The sequence below is a fragment of the Megascapheus bottae genome, chromosome 22 (genome assembly GCF_031878675.1).
Source record: "Megascapheus bottae isolate mThoBot1 chromosome 22, mThoBot2.hap1, whole genome shotgun sequence".
Lineage (NCBI taxonomy): Eukaryota > Metazoa > Chordata > Mammalia > Rodentia > Geomyidae > Megascapheus > Megascapheus bottae.
In genome coordinates, this window is record NC_143530.1 from 34733155 (window position 1) to 34751200 (window position 18046).

Here is an 18046-nt window from a genome sequence, read left to right on the forward strand (position 1 = left end):
TCAAATTTGCTCCGTTTTGTTTCCTAGGCTAACATTCTACCACTTCAACCACACCTTCAGCCAAGCTTCTTTCTAGTTATTTTGGAGACAGGGATTTGAGAACTTTGCTACCCAAACTGACTTCAAAAAGCTATCCTCTAACTCTCAGTCTCCCAAGGATTACAGATGTGAGCCACAGGTGTTAGGCTGCCATTTAATTTATATTCTTAGATATGTTAGCTTCTGACATCACATTATTTGGTTTGGTTGCTTGGTCAATGTAAAAAGAGCCTGTTGAAATGAGTATATTTGTTGGATAATTAACTTAATTTCTGTTGTAATAAATGAAATCTCCCTGAGTATTGATACAGAGTTTATGTCCAATAGTCCTACCTAGACTGGAAGTGTTCTCTGTGCAGACTGTCTTGTTTCTCACTCTTTGCTTTGGGTTGATATTTCCATGTGTTTGAAAGCTTCATCCTTATTCCTCTACTGATTTTCCTTTGGTACCATCAAAATTCTTTTCCTGGCTACTGTTTCCTATGCAGGGGCTTGCATTAGGACTATGGCCTCCAGGGAATTAAAGAAAATAATCTCTTGTGTATAACCCACTCTACCTCTTGGCAGTTCAGGGACATTTTCATTACCAAGAGTATTTCCAATACTTTTTTAAAGAAATGTCCACATCTCTTTCTCATTCAGTCCCTTCAGTGATCTTATGCAGTAGGCAGGCTTGCTGTTGGCAGCACCATTAGTCATAGACATCTAACACACATCAGTGGACACACCCAACTGGCCTTCTGGGTAATGCTAGCGACAGGGCAGGATGCAAGACCCAGGGACCCTGCCCATCTCCCCTTCATTGCCCTGCCTATGGGATCCAGGCCAGTTGTTCATCATTAAGGGAATAATAGACAGTGAGAGAAAAGGTTGGGAAACTTGATTTAGAAATTTCTAGACAGAGATTACCAATATTAAGAGTTATGTGGGGGGTGAGATTTATTGGACTAGAGCATAAATGTTGTGTGAGGATGTGAAATCCCTCCCTTGCCATGTATCTAATATAAGCTAATTTTAAGAGAGGGAGGGAGAGAAACAGCTGTTCTACCTTAGAGAGAAGAAGCAAAAGGGCATTGCCCTGAGATGAAAAAGCAAAACTAGGGGCCGGGAGTTTGGCCTAGTGGTTAAAGTGCTTGCCTAGCATGCATGAAGACCCGGGTTCGATTCCTCGGTACCACATACATAGATAAAAGCCAGAAGTGGTGCTGAGGCTCAAGTGGTAGAGCTCTAGCCTTGAGAAAAGTCCAAGGACAGTGCTCAGGCCCTGAGCTCAAGCCCAGGACTGGCAAAAAAAAAAAAAGAAAAGAAAAAGCAATTCACCTTGTAAGCCCAAGTTTACCCCCCATGAGCACAACCCTCCTGAGGGTTTATTTTACCCTCAAAAATCTTTTAAGCTTTGACTGTGCCCCAGGAACAAAGAGATAAATAAAAGTGTAATTTGTGCCCTTGAGTCATTCTCAGTGCCACTGAGTTCTTCCTGCAGGCCATGCCTGTGATAGATTAGACCAGGGCAGAGACAGGAGACACAGCAAAGGGAAAGCCTTATCCTGCCTGGTGGAATCAGAGGTATCTCATCTTTCCTAAACCATGAACCTGTGACCACCTATCTTACAGTGAATGGGAAGCAAGGGTAGACTGGTACCAGACCACATTTACTGACTTTGCACGGCATTGTACAAAATGAGTTTGATTTTTATTCTGTGTGTAATGCTAGGGCGTGGAAGGCTAACAGAAGGCAGAAACTTTCCCCCTCTCTCTTCCTCCTCTGCCTTGCTCAGTATCAAAGCTCTAGGAATTCTGATCAAGGTGGACAATTAGAGGCTTCTTTCCATCTCACAACTAAGTCAGAAAGGCTGAGGCTTAGGGAAGAAGGTTGCCATTGGAGCGGAGCTCCTGTTGTCATTAGCACACTCAGCTCTTCCCTTCAGCCACCCTGAAGACCTGACATCGGATAAGGAGCAGGAGCTAGGAGCTAGAAGACGAAGATGTGCACCTTCTGAACACCAGTGAAACAAAACAGACCCAGAAGTAACTCTTAGGCAAAGGTGTCATGTGAGACAAAGTTGGAATAAAAAAGAAGACTCCACAAAGGCCACTAATAAGGTTACATCACCAATGACCTCATCAAGAACTGATTCCATAGAACAAGGTTTTCAGCCTTGGCATTGGGGATGCCACTGGCTAGATAGAAATCTTAGTGGGGATGCCCTGTCCATTGTAGGATATGTAGGCACATCCCTGGCCTCTGTCTACCAGGCAGATGCCACTGATGAAAATAAATTTGTAGACCTGGCTCTTTTAAGTCTGATGGCTTGTAGGAATACAAGGCCATCAGGAAAGGGGATCAGGAACTCTGATGCATGACATGTGGCTTGATTATGGAGTCCTCATGTGATGTGACTGTTGTACCCAAAATTCCGTGTGCTGGAAGTTTGTATTGAGAGTATTGGGAGCAGTATTGGGAGATGCTGGACCCTTTAAGAAGTGGGGGCTGTAGAAGGGACCTGTGTCATTAGGACAGAATTGTTTTGTTTGTTTGTTGGCTTGTTTGTTGTCAGTCAGGGAGCTTGAATTCACAGCCTGGGCACTGTCCCTGAGCTCCTTTGCTCAAAGCTAGTGGTCTATCACTTTGAGCATAGTTTTCCAATTTTCTGGTGATTGATTTAGAGACTAAGTCTCATGGATGTTCCTGCCCAAGCTGGCTTTGAACTGTGATCCTCAGATCTCAGCCTGAGTAGCTAGGATTAGAGGAATAGGCCACTAGCGCCCAGCTAGGGATGGAGTGTTATGAGAAATTAGTGTTTTCAGTGAGATGTCAGTTTTCCCAAAATGAGTTAACAAGAGAAAATCTGATTCTTGAATCTCCATGGCTTCCTTTCTTTTTCTTTCTTTTTTTTTTTTTTGGCCAGTCCTAAGCCTTGAACTCAGGGCCTGAGCCAGTGCTCAGGGCTTGGACTTTCTCAAGGCTAGAGCTCTAGCACTCGAGCCACAGCACCACTTCCAAATTTTTTCTATGTATGTGGTACTGAGGAATCAAACCCTGGTCTTGGTGCATGCTAGGCAAGCTCTCTACCACTAGGCCAAACTCCCAGCCTCAGCAGCTTCCTTTATTAATATGTAATAACTTCCATATGTTCTCCCATTATCTGATGCAATCTCCAGTCTTCCCGAAGCTCTCACCAGAGGGATCTTAAAAGGAGCCAACTAATCCTGAACTTGCAGCCTCCAAAACGGTGACATGTCCTTAAGCATCTATATACTCCTGCTTCCAGCTGACTGACATGTGATCATCTCCCTCAAGTGCAAAGAAGCAGGGAAAAAAAAAATTGTATTTTGCTTTACCTTGCCTTGAAATGCAGACCCAGCATTTGCAATCCAGACTTTAAAATTGGGACTCTCAAAACAATAAGCAGTTGAAAATGCCAATGGAGGCTGTGACCTTGGTGTTCTTCAGCCTGCAGCAGACTCATTAGCTCTGTGCAGTGTAGAACTAATCTTCCAGGAGTCAGACCAGCAAAACCGCTACAAGAGTTTTGTCACCTCTCTGGGGAGAGGCTGGGATGCAAGATAGGGCTCCCTGTTTTGCATGTAATTGAAAACATCTTGTTATTCTATTTTCTAGATTTCTCCTTTTTCGAAAGCCAGAACTAAAGGGCCCTTTGAGGGTTGTGTTTTTTATTTGTAGCTCTTTCAGTACAAAAAGACAGGCTTCCGTTTACTTGTTTCTTATACATAGCATTTTCAACCTGAACCAAGGTAAGATGCAGTCTTAAATTCCAAAACAAGGAGGCTCACTTATGGCAATTGATGGCAAGTGACATTTAAGCAGGAACCCAGCGGATTTTTTTTTTCAGTTAAAGGATCAGTTAGCTGTGGTCTATAAAGAAATCACTAGAGGTGTGGAAATAAGTTTGCTGCTCTGAGATATTTTATAAACCAGGGTCAGAAGTATAATAGCAAAGCCATTTAAGATCTTTCCAACACCCACTGAACATTTAATTTTGGATAATTCACTTTTATGTAAATGTTTAACTCTGAAGATTTCCCTTGGCACCTAGCATATAAATATCTAGGTCTGGCATCAGGATATTTCATTTCAACTTATTGTTAGTCTAAATGAAACAGTAAGTTAAATCTACTGGCAAGGAGAAAGTTAGAAAGGCACAGTACATTCCAGGGTCTCAAGTGGGAGGCTTGGTGTTATCGCTTCTTGAGATTACAGTAATTTCCACACTCACACAGTTCCAGCTACCTGCAATCAACTGTGCTTAAAGACATTGTACAATAGACCTTTGGTTTCACACGTGTGTGATTCCAAGGATATCCAACCATTAAAGAAAAACTACACATGCTCAAGATGCCTAGCATTCAGGAATTTTGTGGATAGTTGATTCATTGTTCAGCGAAAATATTCAATTTCTGCCTTTCCATAGTACATCTGAAATTTCCACTTCAGCTAATCCCTACCTTTCTTTTTGAGCACCATTTGCTTTCAGTTTTCACAAAACTGAGGGCAAAAAAAAAAAAGATCTCAGCAGATTGCACAACAACTGAAACACCAGTGATAAAACAGCACTGACTGCACGCTCCAAATCAACCCAGCACTGACAGAGAGCTGTGTACTGTGCATGTGGGGATTTCAAATGTTTGGTTTTGAAGTTGGTTTTGATCCTTACTGTACAGTTCTAATAAGGTATTTTGAGAAAGACAAAGAACGCACATTGTTCTCACTGTAACAAATTATTACAATTATTCTACTTTAATAATCCAGTTATCATTAGCCTCATACTATGTCTAATTTATGCATGATGCTTTATTGTAGGTATCCATGCATAGGACAAAGCAGGTTGTATGCAGGGTATCAGGTTTCCACTAGTGGTGTCTTAGCATGTACGCGTGTGATAATAGGAGACAATGTGTCCAGTATTCACTTCTAGGACCAAGTCTTGACAAGAATGAGATAAAGAATGGTGACATAATTACAGGGACTCAAAAAGGGAGCTATCCAGGAAGTTGAGAATAAATGCATCGTCTTGCACACATTTTTTTTTCCCTAGCGGCCAGCCCCACTTCCATGTGTTACTAACCCTTGTTGGCCTGGCCTCAATCTGCAAGGTCACTCCAAAATACTGTGAACTCAAGGCAGTGAAAGTCTAAATCTTGTCCACCTTGCTCATTATTTTGAGGATATTTTATTATATTTCAACTCCTTGGAAGTTGCTGGCTTAGAGGTTTTCTCTGTGTATGTGCATGTGTGTGTGTGTGTGTGTGTGTGTGTGCGTGTGTGTGTGCATGTGTGCCCACGTGGGTATGCGTACACATGAGTGAACACACACACACACACATATACACACACACACACACACACACATATATATATATATATATGTATATATATATATATATATGCCCATGCATGCATGCGTCATCTTGGGGCTTGAACTCAGGGCCTGGATACTATCCCTGAGCTTGTTTTGCTCAAGACTGGTGCTCTACTACTTGAACCACAGCTCCATTTCCAGCTTTTCAGTGGTTAATTGGAGATAAGAGTCTCACAGATTCTTGCCTGGGCTGCCTTCGAACTGTGATTTTCAGCTCTCAGCCTCCTGTGTGGCTGGGTAGTGAGGATTACTCAGGTGACACAGTTTTCTTAGTCACTGCGCTGAACCACTATGTTACAGGCTTCCTAAGACTCTTAGTACATTGTGGATAGCTCACTAAATGTCAGGGAGATTTCTTACTTAGAAAAAGAAAAATTAGTTGGGCACTGGTGGCTCACACCTGTAACCCTAGCTTCTCAGAAGGGTGAGATCTGAGGATCATGGTTCAAAGCCAGCCAGGGCAGGAAAGTCCATTAAATTTTTATCTCTAACAAGCTACTCAGAAAAACCTGGAAGTGGCATGGTTTGTTCAAGGGGTAGAGTAATAGCCTTGAGGAAAAGAATCTCAGGGATAGCACCCAGGCCCTGAATTTAAGCCCTAGGATCAACACACACACACACACACACACACACACACACGCACGCACGCACGCACGCACGCACACACACACACACACACACACACACACACACACAGAGGGGGGCGTTCTTAGGACTTGATGTTATCCAGGGGCCTCAAATTCAGAAGCCTGCCTAGTGAGGGTCAGAAGTGCTGGGAGAAGAGGAAAGCAGGTCAGATATAAATATACCCATGTGGATTATTCTACCAAGGCCTGGGGACTGCACACAGGTACTCAGGGACAATCAGCTGCCAAACCGTTGTTTCCTCTGAGTATTCCAGAGACATCTAGTGAGAGTAAAAGTGCATCAGATGTCAGTTTGCAGCTTCTGACTAGGAAGAGCTGTAGCTAAGGAAGAACTTCCTTTAAACTGTTCAGGTCCTAGCCCCTAAAATTCATGAAGACATCACTAAAGACCAGAAGGAAGATGTGGCAGCCATGAGTGAGTTCAATATCTTGAGATGGAGATTTAATGAATTAACAGATACACAGTGTTTGGAGTCACAGGGCTGTACTACATTAAGTCCGCATTGGCTCACCAAATTATTGTGTGCTAGTTGCAGAAAAAGCTAAGGTTTCACCTTGGCCAAAGTACATTTGTTTCAGAAAATGCAGGACCAGTCCCCAAGCCCCCAGGTCTACAGCTATTTGACACTTTGTCCTTACAATGCCAGCATATCGTTTTCCTATGAAATCTCATTTTCAAAGTCAGAACATCTAATTTCAGCACCTACCCGTCTGGAGGGTTTAGCTACACTGACTAATCTTGATGTGCTCAGAGCCTTTGGAAGAAATACAAAACAAATTGAGAGCCGCATTTGAAATCATGCATGTTAGCTTAGTTAGTTTTCTCTGGTTATAGCTCACTCACTGTTTTATGTGCTTCAAACATAACCCATGAGATTAGTTTTAAAAAACAAAAAGACCAGCACATACCAGACAGCGTGTGTGTGTGTGTGTGTGTGTGTGTGTGTGTGTGTGTGTGTGTGTGTGTGTGTGTGTGTGTGTGTGTGTGTGTGTGTGTGTGTGTGTGTGTGTGTGTGTGGTATTGAGATAAGCAGTTCAACAAAAAACATTGAGAAAACATTCTTCAGACTCTCCTTATTTAAGACTCCAAACCATGGCGCCTGACCACCATGATACAATCTCTTTCTTGGGTCTGGAGGGCTGGTTCTGAGCATCTTAACCCCCACAACACTGACAGGACTGATTGAAAGCCTGCTTGTTAGCGAAGTGCACGCTAACATCCCTTACAAAAGAAACAGGAGAAAAGGGACAGGTGAGAAAGAACATCAAAGCTGTTTGCAGTCAGTAAACTGCATTCCAGACCCATGACACCAACTTGCTCAGCTGGCTCCACTTTCCTCCTGCAGTGTGAGAATGCCAGCCATGTTGTGACTTTCCAAGCACAGCTGGAAAAGGTCCGCCTCAAGGTGTCAGTGGTGATGATGACTATGTTGATGGAATGGGGAATACGTTTTCTTTCTATGGTCACACCCAACATGGCACACTCCTGAGGCCAGATATGTGGATTTCTCCATGCATGCCCAACTGGGCAAACTATAATTCAGCTCTGTTCTGATGCTGTCACATCCCACAGTATGTGCTCAGTCAGTGTCACAGGATTGTTCCCATGAACAATTCGAGGTACCAGTAGTAGGAGACTGTAATCTCCAACTAACTGGCTGTAAATCTGAGGCTTCCATAAACCTCCCCTTGGATTTAATTAATTTGATTGATTTGTTAAGATGGTCCACAGAGCTCAAAAACAATGACTTATGTGACTTATGTTTACTAGTTTATTACAAAGGAATTCAAATATGAGTGTTAAGTGTGTGTGTGTGTGTGTGTGTGTGTGTGTGTGTGTGTGTGTGTAGCCTTTGTGCAGGCTTGTGGTTCTAACAAAATCTCCTTTATAAAATCTTGGCCTTACTCATTGACCGAAGTCATTCCATTTTGCTTCTGACAACTTTGTCACATTCTATGATGCTGTGGAGTAAAGGCTGAGACAGTCTCAGAAATAGGCCAGATGGAGACTTCTGCCCAGGATTACTAGCTTCTTGTTGCCATCAAAGAATTTAGAGATAGGATAAAGTAAGAAATTGGAAGTTTTATTACTGAGCGAAAGTTCACACATAAAAGAGATTGGAACTTTGTAAATCACAAACATGCCTTGCTGGTGGTTCATGCCTGTAACCCTAGCTCCTCAGAAGGAGATCTGAAGGATGGTGGTTCAAAGCCAACCCAGGCAGAACAATTCTGTGAGACTCTGTCTCCAAAATAACCAGCAGCACTTCAGTTGGTTTAGAGGCATAGCTCAAATGATAGATCATGGGCCAAGCATACAAACAAGCCCCAGCAATATGAAGCCCTGAGTTCAAACAGCAACAACAAAAAAAGTCACATTTTATGGGAAAACTTGAATGGACAGTAGGGTTATTCATGAGCTAAGGAGTGGATCAGGATTTCTTTCCAGAATAGAGTTGAGTCCCTACTTCTGTCCTTCTATAGGGTTTTCTTTCATTGCTGTGGTGTCAGAAGCATGATGGGAGCAGCTCGTACTGCAAGGCTAATGATATGGAGGTGTCATTCTAAGGAAGCACAGGCTAGCTGTTTTTCAGTGACTCTGGATGGTTTTGCTTTTCACTGCCTGAGTAGTCATGATATACTGCTGTAATGCAGATCTCTGAATGCATTGGCCTTGAGCCCCCATCAGAGAGGTATCAGCCTTCTTCCCCCTATACTTAAGTAACTACCTCCGTGTAAACTTCTTGCTATGTATAGACCCCACATCTGCCATCTGGAGAGCGTACAACATTTTTTTTTTCTTTTTTGTGGGTCATGGGGCTTAAACTTGGCCTTGGTGCTGTCCCAGAGCTCTTCAGCTCTAGGTTACCACCCTACCCTCCAGCCAAGCCCCACTTCCCATTTTCTAGAGGTTAATTGGAGATAAGATTCTCAGGTTCTTTTGTGCCCCAGGCTGGCTTTGAACCTTGATCTTCAGATCTCAGCTTCCTGAGTAGCTAGGCATGAGCCACTGCGCCCAGATAGAGAGCATACAATTTTTACAACTAGAAAAGCTCCCCTCTACCACTCCACTTCCTTAAAGTATAATATTGGAGGACTCCAAGAAGCCTAAAATACCTTTCATCCCATGCTCATCTCACATAAACTCATCCCAGCGAGAAAAGCAGGAATGTTGAATAATTGCAGAGTGGTTCAATCATCATTACCTACACCTTCAAACATCCAGTTGTGTTTGTGTCCAGGCTCAGGCCCATTGTGGTTGTCATTCCTGGAACTCATCACGGCTATATTTCTTTGGAGTTCTCCTCTAGGATGCCATTCCCATTTCCTGCCTATTTCTCTCACCACCAGCCTGCTGCCTCCCACCTCTCCCCATTGTCTCCCCACAAACTTGTACCCTGGCTGTAAGATCTCAGGAGTGATCTTTCCCTCCCCATTCATTTGTCATTCCATGTCTAAAAAGGATCTGGCGAGGATGGATGGGGACAAGAAGAAGAGGAACCATTGTTCTATGCAGACAGACATGCTCTCTTTTGTCTCCCTGGGGCCTTGAGCTTCTACGTTCTGAGTGCACAACTATGGCAAGTAGCAAGCTTTAGCCTTGAGGCAGGGGAGAAAGGCAAGAGGCCACCAGCCTACAGTTAAGAGGCCATCAGGAAAGAAAGAGACTTCTGTGAAGAGGAGAGTCCAACTAAGTTTCAGTCCCTTGGCCTGGGGCACTGGAAGAGCAGGGCTGGGGAGGGGCGGGGTGGAAGGAGGAAGGCAGTGGGGCAGTTCTGCCTGAAATGACGTAAAGTGCCCTTCCTGGGTTCAGACTGAGGAACTGAGAAGGCATTGAGCTCAGGATGGAACAGGAGCTCTGGCCACTGCCTCTACTACCCCTTGAGTCTACAAGGGCTGAAGATAACCACCAGAGGAGGATATGATATGGTCCAAAAACTTTTCCTGGATTTTTTTTCGTAGGCGGCTGAGCCAGAGGCCAACTGCTGAAGAGTTGGAGCAGAGGAACATCCTGAAACGTAAGTCAAACTCACGGCAACCTGGGAATTCTGGAGTGGTTTTAGTAGTGTTGAATGGTGGGAGGGAGGATTGAAAAGCCCTCCCTCCTTGAGGCTTAATCCCTATGGGTCAGAAGCAGGGGAAGGCCTCAAGTTGAATTCCTCTTGCTTTCCCTTTATTGGTGAGAAGTCTATGGACCATAGAACCTTTGGATTTATAGTCAAACAGAAACTGGGATGGGAGGGTGGAGGAGGGAAGAAACCAGACTGAGAAAGCATACTAGTAAGTGTTTTTTGAGAATTAGTCACCTTTAAAACCAAACTGGCTTAAAATATGGTGAATGGGATTTTGATGACTAAAATGAGGGAAATTGCCATTTGAGAAAGGGAACTAGTAAGCACACTTTCCTTTGTAGCTAACTGCTGTTGGTAAAATTCCTCAGCCTTAGCCTGGGGCTGGTAGGTTATACCTGTAACCCCAACGACTCAGGAAGCTGAGATCCTCCTGATTGATCTTCAAGTTCTTGGTTCTAAGGATCTTGAGTAATCAGAAATGATTAAGAGCATCATTGTTCAGTCTGAAGCCAGACTGGGGGAAAAAAAAGTACCAATCCCAAAAGACTCTTATCTCCACTTAACTGCAAAAAAAGAAAAGGAGCTGTGTGTACTGGTCAGAACCACTCCCCTCCCCCCAAAAAATCCTCAGCCTTTCTCAAGATTAATTTTACAGTGGGAAGGGAGGGGTGCTTTCCAAGTAAAAATTTTTCCTGTCTGTCTGGATTCGACTGGCCAGTGGCATGCCTATAAGACAGTCAGGAAAAACCAGCTGTCCCTAGTTTATGGACAGAACAGGTCAGAGTCTCTTGTTTGGTTTAACAATAAAATCTGGACAGAGGAGCCATTTGATGCTTCAGAAAAAAATCAAAGAATACAATACAAAAGACTAAATCCATTGTTTCATAGGAACTAGTATGAGTTGATTTGATGATAGATATCAAATAATGTTTTAAAAATTGAATCACTCTTCCTAGCTACCTGATCAATACTGTCTCACTGACTTTCCTCAAATATCAAAAAAAAAAATCTTTAATTTAATCCATGACCCTTTCTTCCTCAGCCCACAAGCAAACATCCTTCTAATTTCTCTCCAGAACAGAAATATATATTACGCAATTTGTAGACACACACATACACCAGTCAGTCACACAAATCAGAGAAGACTGAGTCTTCCCACTTAAAATCTAACATGGTCTTGTGGGCAGTTTGCTCCCTGTCTTGTCCTACCTGTGGCTTCTTCAGCACTGGATGGTTTGCTGGGCAGTGGCATTGACTTTGCCTGAGAAGGCTGTGGCAGAAGTTTAGCATGTGCAGCCCCTGCAAGCATCCCATCTGCTTTGTGCTGGCTGGACTCAACGCCCTAGCTCCCTTCTCCATGACAGCCACCACGTCCCCAGACTCTGTGCAGGCCTGTTTTCAGCATTGCCCTTCCTCTGTCTCTATGGTACCTCAAATGGTTCCTGGGTCTCTAGGAATTTGGGTGTCACTTTTCAAACCAGTAAAACCTCTAAGTTTCCTCTGCCAAACAATGGCATTAGAAATGTTTCAAAGATCATAATGGTTGGGGATGCCCTTGTCTCTTTGTAACCCCATTTATGAAGTTTCCATTTCTGGAAAGAAAGAAAACCCCTATTCCATGATTCTTAATCAGCAATCAGACAGCCATATTTCCTCCTCTCTTTTGTTGGCTCCACACACAAAGCTATTGTGGATCTCTTGTCATCTGAGACATTTCTGTACAACATACTAGATCCCAGATCCCATTGGACTTTGGGATCTCAGATCTAATACTTGAGCTCAACAAGGCTGCAGACCTCCAATGATGATTAAAGTTTCACCAAATGATATTTAACTCAGAAGAGGCAAGGGTTAAGGAAAGAAAAGATTTGAAATCCCTCAGCCCACATTTGACTCTCCGGGGGCATCAGCTCAGCTCCCTCCTTCATTTTCTCCACTTCCTGGGAGAAGATAACTTCTGAGCTCTTCTGCTCAAGACTAGCACACTACCCCTGGAGCCACAGCACCATTTCCGCTTTTCTAGAGGTTAAATGAAATAATAGTCTTGTGGTCTTTAGTGCCTGGGCTGGCTTTGAACCATGATCCTCAGATCTCAGCCTCCTGAATAGCTAGGATTACAGGCATGAGCCATCACGCCCAGCTAGAACTTCGTTTCTTCTAAAGTGACTTTAAAAAAAAACAAAAGTGTTACCTACTTTGCTAAACAAGAAATGTCCAGAGTATGCAAAAATATCCTCCAATGGTTTGTTCTAAAAACTCCTTTTCTGGGCTTTAAATCACTGGAAGAGAGAGTCCCTGGCTCAAGGTAAGGCTGGTTTTGGCCTGCAGCCCCACCCTACCTGACCCTATGCACATCTGAGCACATAATGAACACACTCTAACAGTGGCCTCTGTAATGATGACATCATGGGCCTTCCCTGGTCTCTTTTCCCTCTTTCCTAATGGGGTTGTCTTGGCACCTTCTACCTGAGAGTACATGACACTGGGTTTGTAAATTACTTTGAACTAAAGGTACCGATTTCATAGATTGGTAGCATGTGGCCCCACCTCTAAGAGAGACTAAGAAACCATGGAGGAGATGAAGCTCCATGTTCTGTCACTTCTAGCACAGAATGCCCACTTCCATGGCTCAGAAGGGACCTACCAGGTCAGAGTGAGTCCGGTCCCCAGTAAAGAGAAGAAAAGCCAGCCCCAAGCAATATGCAAGCACAGGAAAAGACAGAGGTCTGAACTATTTATCTAACTAATTAGCTCGGGTCAGGGGCTGGTGGCTAGTCACTTAGCTCTCTGGAGGCTTTCTCTTCATTTGTAAAGCTCTGCTCAAAGTTTTAACCAGAGCTCTCTAGCAACCTCCAAATATCCTACCATTTTACTTTTCCAGCCTTTCTCTTAGCTGCAAATGTAGCATTTCCTACTTCCTGCTCTCCCCCTCCAAATGCTGACAGATTGATTTCCTAACTAAGATATTAGAGGCTGATTAGTTTCATAGATTATTTTATCCCAGAGAAATTTGCATGTTTATAAATGTCACTCTTGGTATCTCTCTTTTTCTGGATCTGGCTATCTGCCTCTCATTTTTTTTTAAAATCTCTGATGAGTTAATTCATGCTAAGCTATTAATGGCTGATGAGTTTAATGAGTTTTTGTCTAAAGGAATTTTTTTTTTAAAGAAAATTCGGGGAAAGAGCCAAAGTGGGTTAAATCCATAGGAAAGAAGGCTCCTGGTGGAAGATTGGAGGCAATGAAGCCCTCTGGCGATGAATCCCAGAGCATGACATAGGCTTTCATATAACTCCAGGTCCCCTATAAAAGGTTCTGACTCTATTTGGGTTTTGATCCCCATAAGTAGTCAGATGCAGTTGCAGGGGGAGGGGGACCTTAAGAAATAAAGGAGCACAAGTCCTCAACAGGAAGACAGATTCCACCTAGAATTAGCTAATGTTTACCTGCTACCTTCCCTCAATGGCCAGACAGGGACCTTTATCAGATAGTCCCTATACCTGTTTCTAAGTACAAGAATTTCCCTCTTCCTTCTTTCCTCTGTGAAAGACCTCTATGTAAGTGAGACAGAGGCCAGAATCAAATTGCAAGTTTGCACCTACACACTAGGTTTTCAGAATGTAACTTTCAACCACCATGGATGCAAAATGAGAAAAGAGAGATCCGAGGCAATCTTGAATGCACTCTGGATCAAAATCAACTTGTGAGCTGAGGGACAGCACATAGACTGTGAGTTCAAGCTCCAGGACTCTCACTCACACACATACATGGAAAAGCCAGAGGGTGGGAATGACAGGCTTCTATGACACTCATCGACAGCCATAACTTTTTAAGTCAGGCAGCACTGAGTTGGTATATATAGTTCCCTGCAAGGCCCAGAGAGAAATGGCTAATGTATTCACTTAACTTCAATGGAGAGATAAACCCAAATTTTCTGCCCCTCAAGTCTCTGTTGGCTTCCCCAGACCTTGCTTCAACATCTGCAGAGTAAGTCACTCACATATTAAACATAATAAGAATGCTGAGGCTCAAGTCTGCTCTTAAGCACTCCTAACCCAGTCTAAATGCAGGCAATTGTATACCTCACCCTGAGTTCACACGTGTTCTATGGACTTCTTGGAAGATTCAGAGAATTAATGGAATCAGGGCTTGTGAAAGGTGAGCATTTTGAAATTTTTCCCAAGGTAGATGGCCCTTTTAGGTGCTGGTGTTCCCCCATTTTGTGCCAGCAGCAGGTAGAGTGGTGGTCTCTTCTACCCCACAGCATGCCAGACACCAGGGCCACATCATAATGAGTCCTTCTGTCTCAATGAGGCAGGGATGAGGCCCATGCCTTTTCCCAAGAAGGGAATCTTACTTCCCCATCCCTCTCTCTGCTAACACCACTTCCTCTCATGCCCCTTTGTCTTATAACCATATTTCTCCACCCAGCATCTCTGCCTGGGTTCCCAGATCCTTCTTGACAGAAAGTAAAATGAAGAGATCAACCTGTGAATCTGGAAGTGGACCAAATGCAGACATTTTGGGATACATCTTCCCCCCGGCAGAGGGTGGCTGAGAAAGGTGACCAGGGAAGTGGGGGGAATTCTCGTCCCCCTTTCAAACTGAGGAACTTGGACCTAACACATGCTAAGGCTTATAGGATGTTTGTGCACTGAGATCTAAGACATCATCAACATTTCTTTCAGCTCGGAATGAACAAGAAGAACAGGAGGAGAAACGAGAAATCAAGAGGCGGCTAACTCGAAAGGTGAGACCATTCTCCATGCCAAGAGCTGTACCAGAACAGGGGGGGCTGTTGCACACATTGGACTCCCTTGGCCAGGAATCCTCAAAACCATATGTCCTCTTTATCCTTTTATTTTTGTATCAGAGAGAACAGCTCTCTAGGATGGTGGTCAGCTCAACTTCTGAACCTTTAGTCCTTTGAACTGCCTGAATTATAATACCCACATGTCCATCGCATTATGTTTGCAATTATCCTAGATATTTTTTTATATATTGATCATAGCCAGACACTGGCTTGTGCCCATAATCCTAGCTGCTCAGGAGGGTCCAGGTTCAAAGCCAGCCCAGGAAGGAAAATTCCATGAGACTCTTATCTCCAGTTAGCTATCAGAAAACCAGAAATGGGAGCTGTAGCTCAAAGTGGTAGAGCCCTAGCCTTAAGCAAAAGAGCTCACAGACAGTGCTCAGGCCCTAAGTTCAAGCCCTACAACTGACTTGAAAAAAATTCATTATAGATACTACAAGAAATTTGGTACAGCTAATCAACCTCAGTCCTTGGGTCCAGCCAGAATAAAAAATTGGGCAAAATGCAAACCCAGTGTAAGTGATAGGAAAGTTTATTAGGCAGAAAAAGGAGTTTATGTGACATAGACGCTAGATGGCAATTCAGTTTGTTGTCAGCCAACTTCAAGGTACAAACATAAATCTCAGGTTTAAATATTTTGTTTTTAAAAATGAATTAGAGTTGGCCAGTACAGGCTCATGCCTATAGTCCTAACTATTCAGGAGGCTGAATTGTGAGAATGGCAGTTCAAAGCCAGCCTGGGAAGTAAAGTCCCTGAGACTCATCTCCAATAAACTATTCAGAAAAAAGCCAGAAGTGGAAACAGTGGCTCAGGTGGTAGAGTGCTAGCCTTGAGCCAAAGAAGTTTAAGGACAGCACCTAAGCCCTGAGTTCAAGCCCTAGGAATGGCATAGAAAATAAAATTCATGACAGGAATTGGGGATATGACTCAGTGGTAAAGGACAAGCTTAGCCTGTTAGGAGCCTTGGGTTCAATAGCAGACACGCACACACACGCACACACACACACACGCATGCACACACGCACGCACGCACACACGCGCACACATACACAAGGTATGGTAAAAATTAGGTCAGCAAGTCATAATATGCACTTGAAATCCCAGCCTTTGAGAGGTCAAGGTAGAAATCAAGAGTTGCAGGACAACCTGAGCGACTTAGTGACATCTTATCTCAAAAAGGCAAAAGGTAATGAAATTACAATACATAGTATTGTAAGATTCAGCGAGATTATGGCCCTGGTGGTGTGACTCAAATGGTACAACTCTCTAGCAAGTATGAAGCCTTAAGTTCAAACCCCAGTACTGTCCCCAAAACAGACAAATGCAGCATAGTCATTTGTGACTTTTTCTTACTCCCCTGATCCTGTTCATTCATACTTAAAAAACTATTTGACTTTATTGTGCTAAATCCAATTTGACCGATTAGATGAAAAATAAGTCAAAAATACAGCTAAACTCAAGCCATGGTGGCTCATGCCTGTAATCCTAGCTAATCAGGAAGCTGAGATCTGAGGATCAAGGTTCAAAGCCAGACCAGGCACAAAAGGACCTAAGACTCTTATCTCCAATTAACCTCTAGAAAACGAAAGTGAGGCTTGGCTCAAGGGTGGGGAGGTAGCCTTGAGCTGAAGAGCTCTGGGACAACCCCAGGCCCAGCGGGGAGGGCGGTAAAGTAGAGCTGAAGAGCTCAGGGACAGTGCTCAGACCTAGTTCAATCCCTATGAACCAGCAAAGAAAAACAGCTAAACCTAATGCAGGTGTCTGAAAATCACTTGGATAAAAGTCATAGAGCTGGACCTTTTGTATATTCTTTAGTGCAGAACTCTACAGGGATCTCACGCAACCCAAGTAGCCTCTTGAATAATAAACTCAAGGCTATTCTCGGATAAGGTTGAGAAGTTTAGTTGATGACACATAGCTATGACACTATCTTCTGTCTGCCTAAACCATCTTCAATCAGCCTCCTACATGACCATCTTAAAGATGATGAAGAGATCCATAGAATTAATCTCAAGAAGGTTTATTTGTAGTCTCCCCCACCCCCATAGAAATAGTATGCAAAGGAAGAGATTCAGAGGCCCTAATGTTTCATACCACGTATTAGGAAAGTAATTTATATTTAACACTTTGTCTCCCTAAAAGCACCCTGAACATTAAGGACAGACCAACAAGGGACTGAACTGGCATGCTCTATGGAAAATGGAGTAAGAGCTTTTGGACCTCAGGAAAGCAGTCAGACCTCCATCAAAACCTCATCTTTTCCATCCTTCCTGAGTTTGGATGTGCAATGGAATGCATTTATTCCTGAGACTGAAAAGAGAGGATAGGGAGAAATGCATTGGCTTGTTTTAAACATGTCCTGAATGAATATGAAAAAGGAAATTATTATAAAACCCTCCTGTCTGATACAAAAAAGGCTTAGGCATTCAAAAAATATTAAAATGAAGACTTCATCAGGGGGTAACAATATTCAACAAGAAATGTACTCACTGTCTTACATATGAAACTGTAGCCCCTCTATGCATCACCCTAACAATAAATTTTAAAAAAAGGATTCCATCAAGATCATAAGAGTGGATATGACCCGAACTCCAAAATTATCCCAAGATTGCTTGCTGAAAGCCATGCAAAGTTAATTCCTATTCTTCTCTCTTAAAAATATTATATCCTCTTGTGGAGAGAAAGTTAACTATAATTATGTAATTTAGTAGTGGCCAAGAGGTCTTCCCATACCCTCAATAGAAGCTAGATTTTGTAGATAAGATGATTCTGTCCTTCCAGATTTCCTTCCTTCCCCCAAGGAAATGATATGGAGATTGTGGCTCTTGCCGTCTGGGGTGCTTTCTGGCTTGGGAAATTAGAAATAGTGAGGGGGGAGGCAAGAAGTGTCAATGTTTATGAAGGAGTGGCTGGGGGAAATGAAGAAGCAGTTTGCGATCTGTTTGTGTCCACCGAGTTGTGGTACCTGCCAGGGATAGCAAGTCAAAATCATACTCCAGCTCTGGGAGAATTCTGTTCTCTAGACTTTACCATACCAACTCCACGTGCCAGGACTGACTATTTCATTTTATGTATCCTTAATCCAAAGATGT

The 18046-nt window shown here is 43.3% G+C and overlaps 1 protein-coding gene across 1 annotated transcript in view; it reads left to right on the forward strand.

Annotated features, from left to right (window-relative positions):
• Phactr1 (phosphatase and actin regulator 1) overlaps positions 1-18046 on the forward strand; it is a 412563-nt gene that overhangs the window by 389068 nt on the left and 5449 nt on the right. The window contains 2 exon segments of the mRNA XM_090356490.1: positions 10031-10086; positions 14829-14890. Coding sequence (XP_090212616.1) covers positions 10031-10086; positions 14829-14890 — 118 coding nt within the window.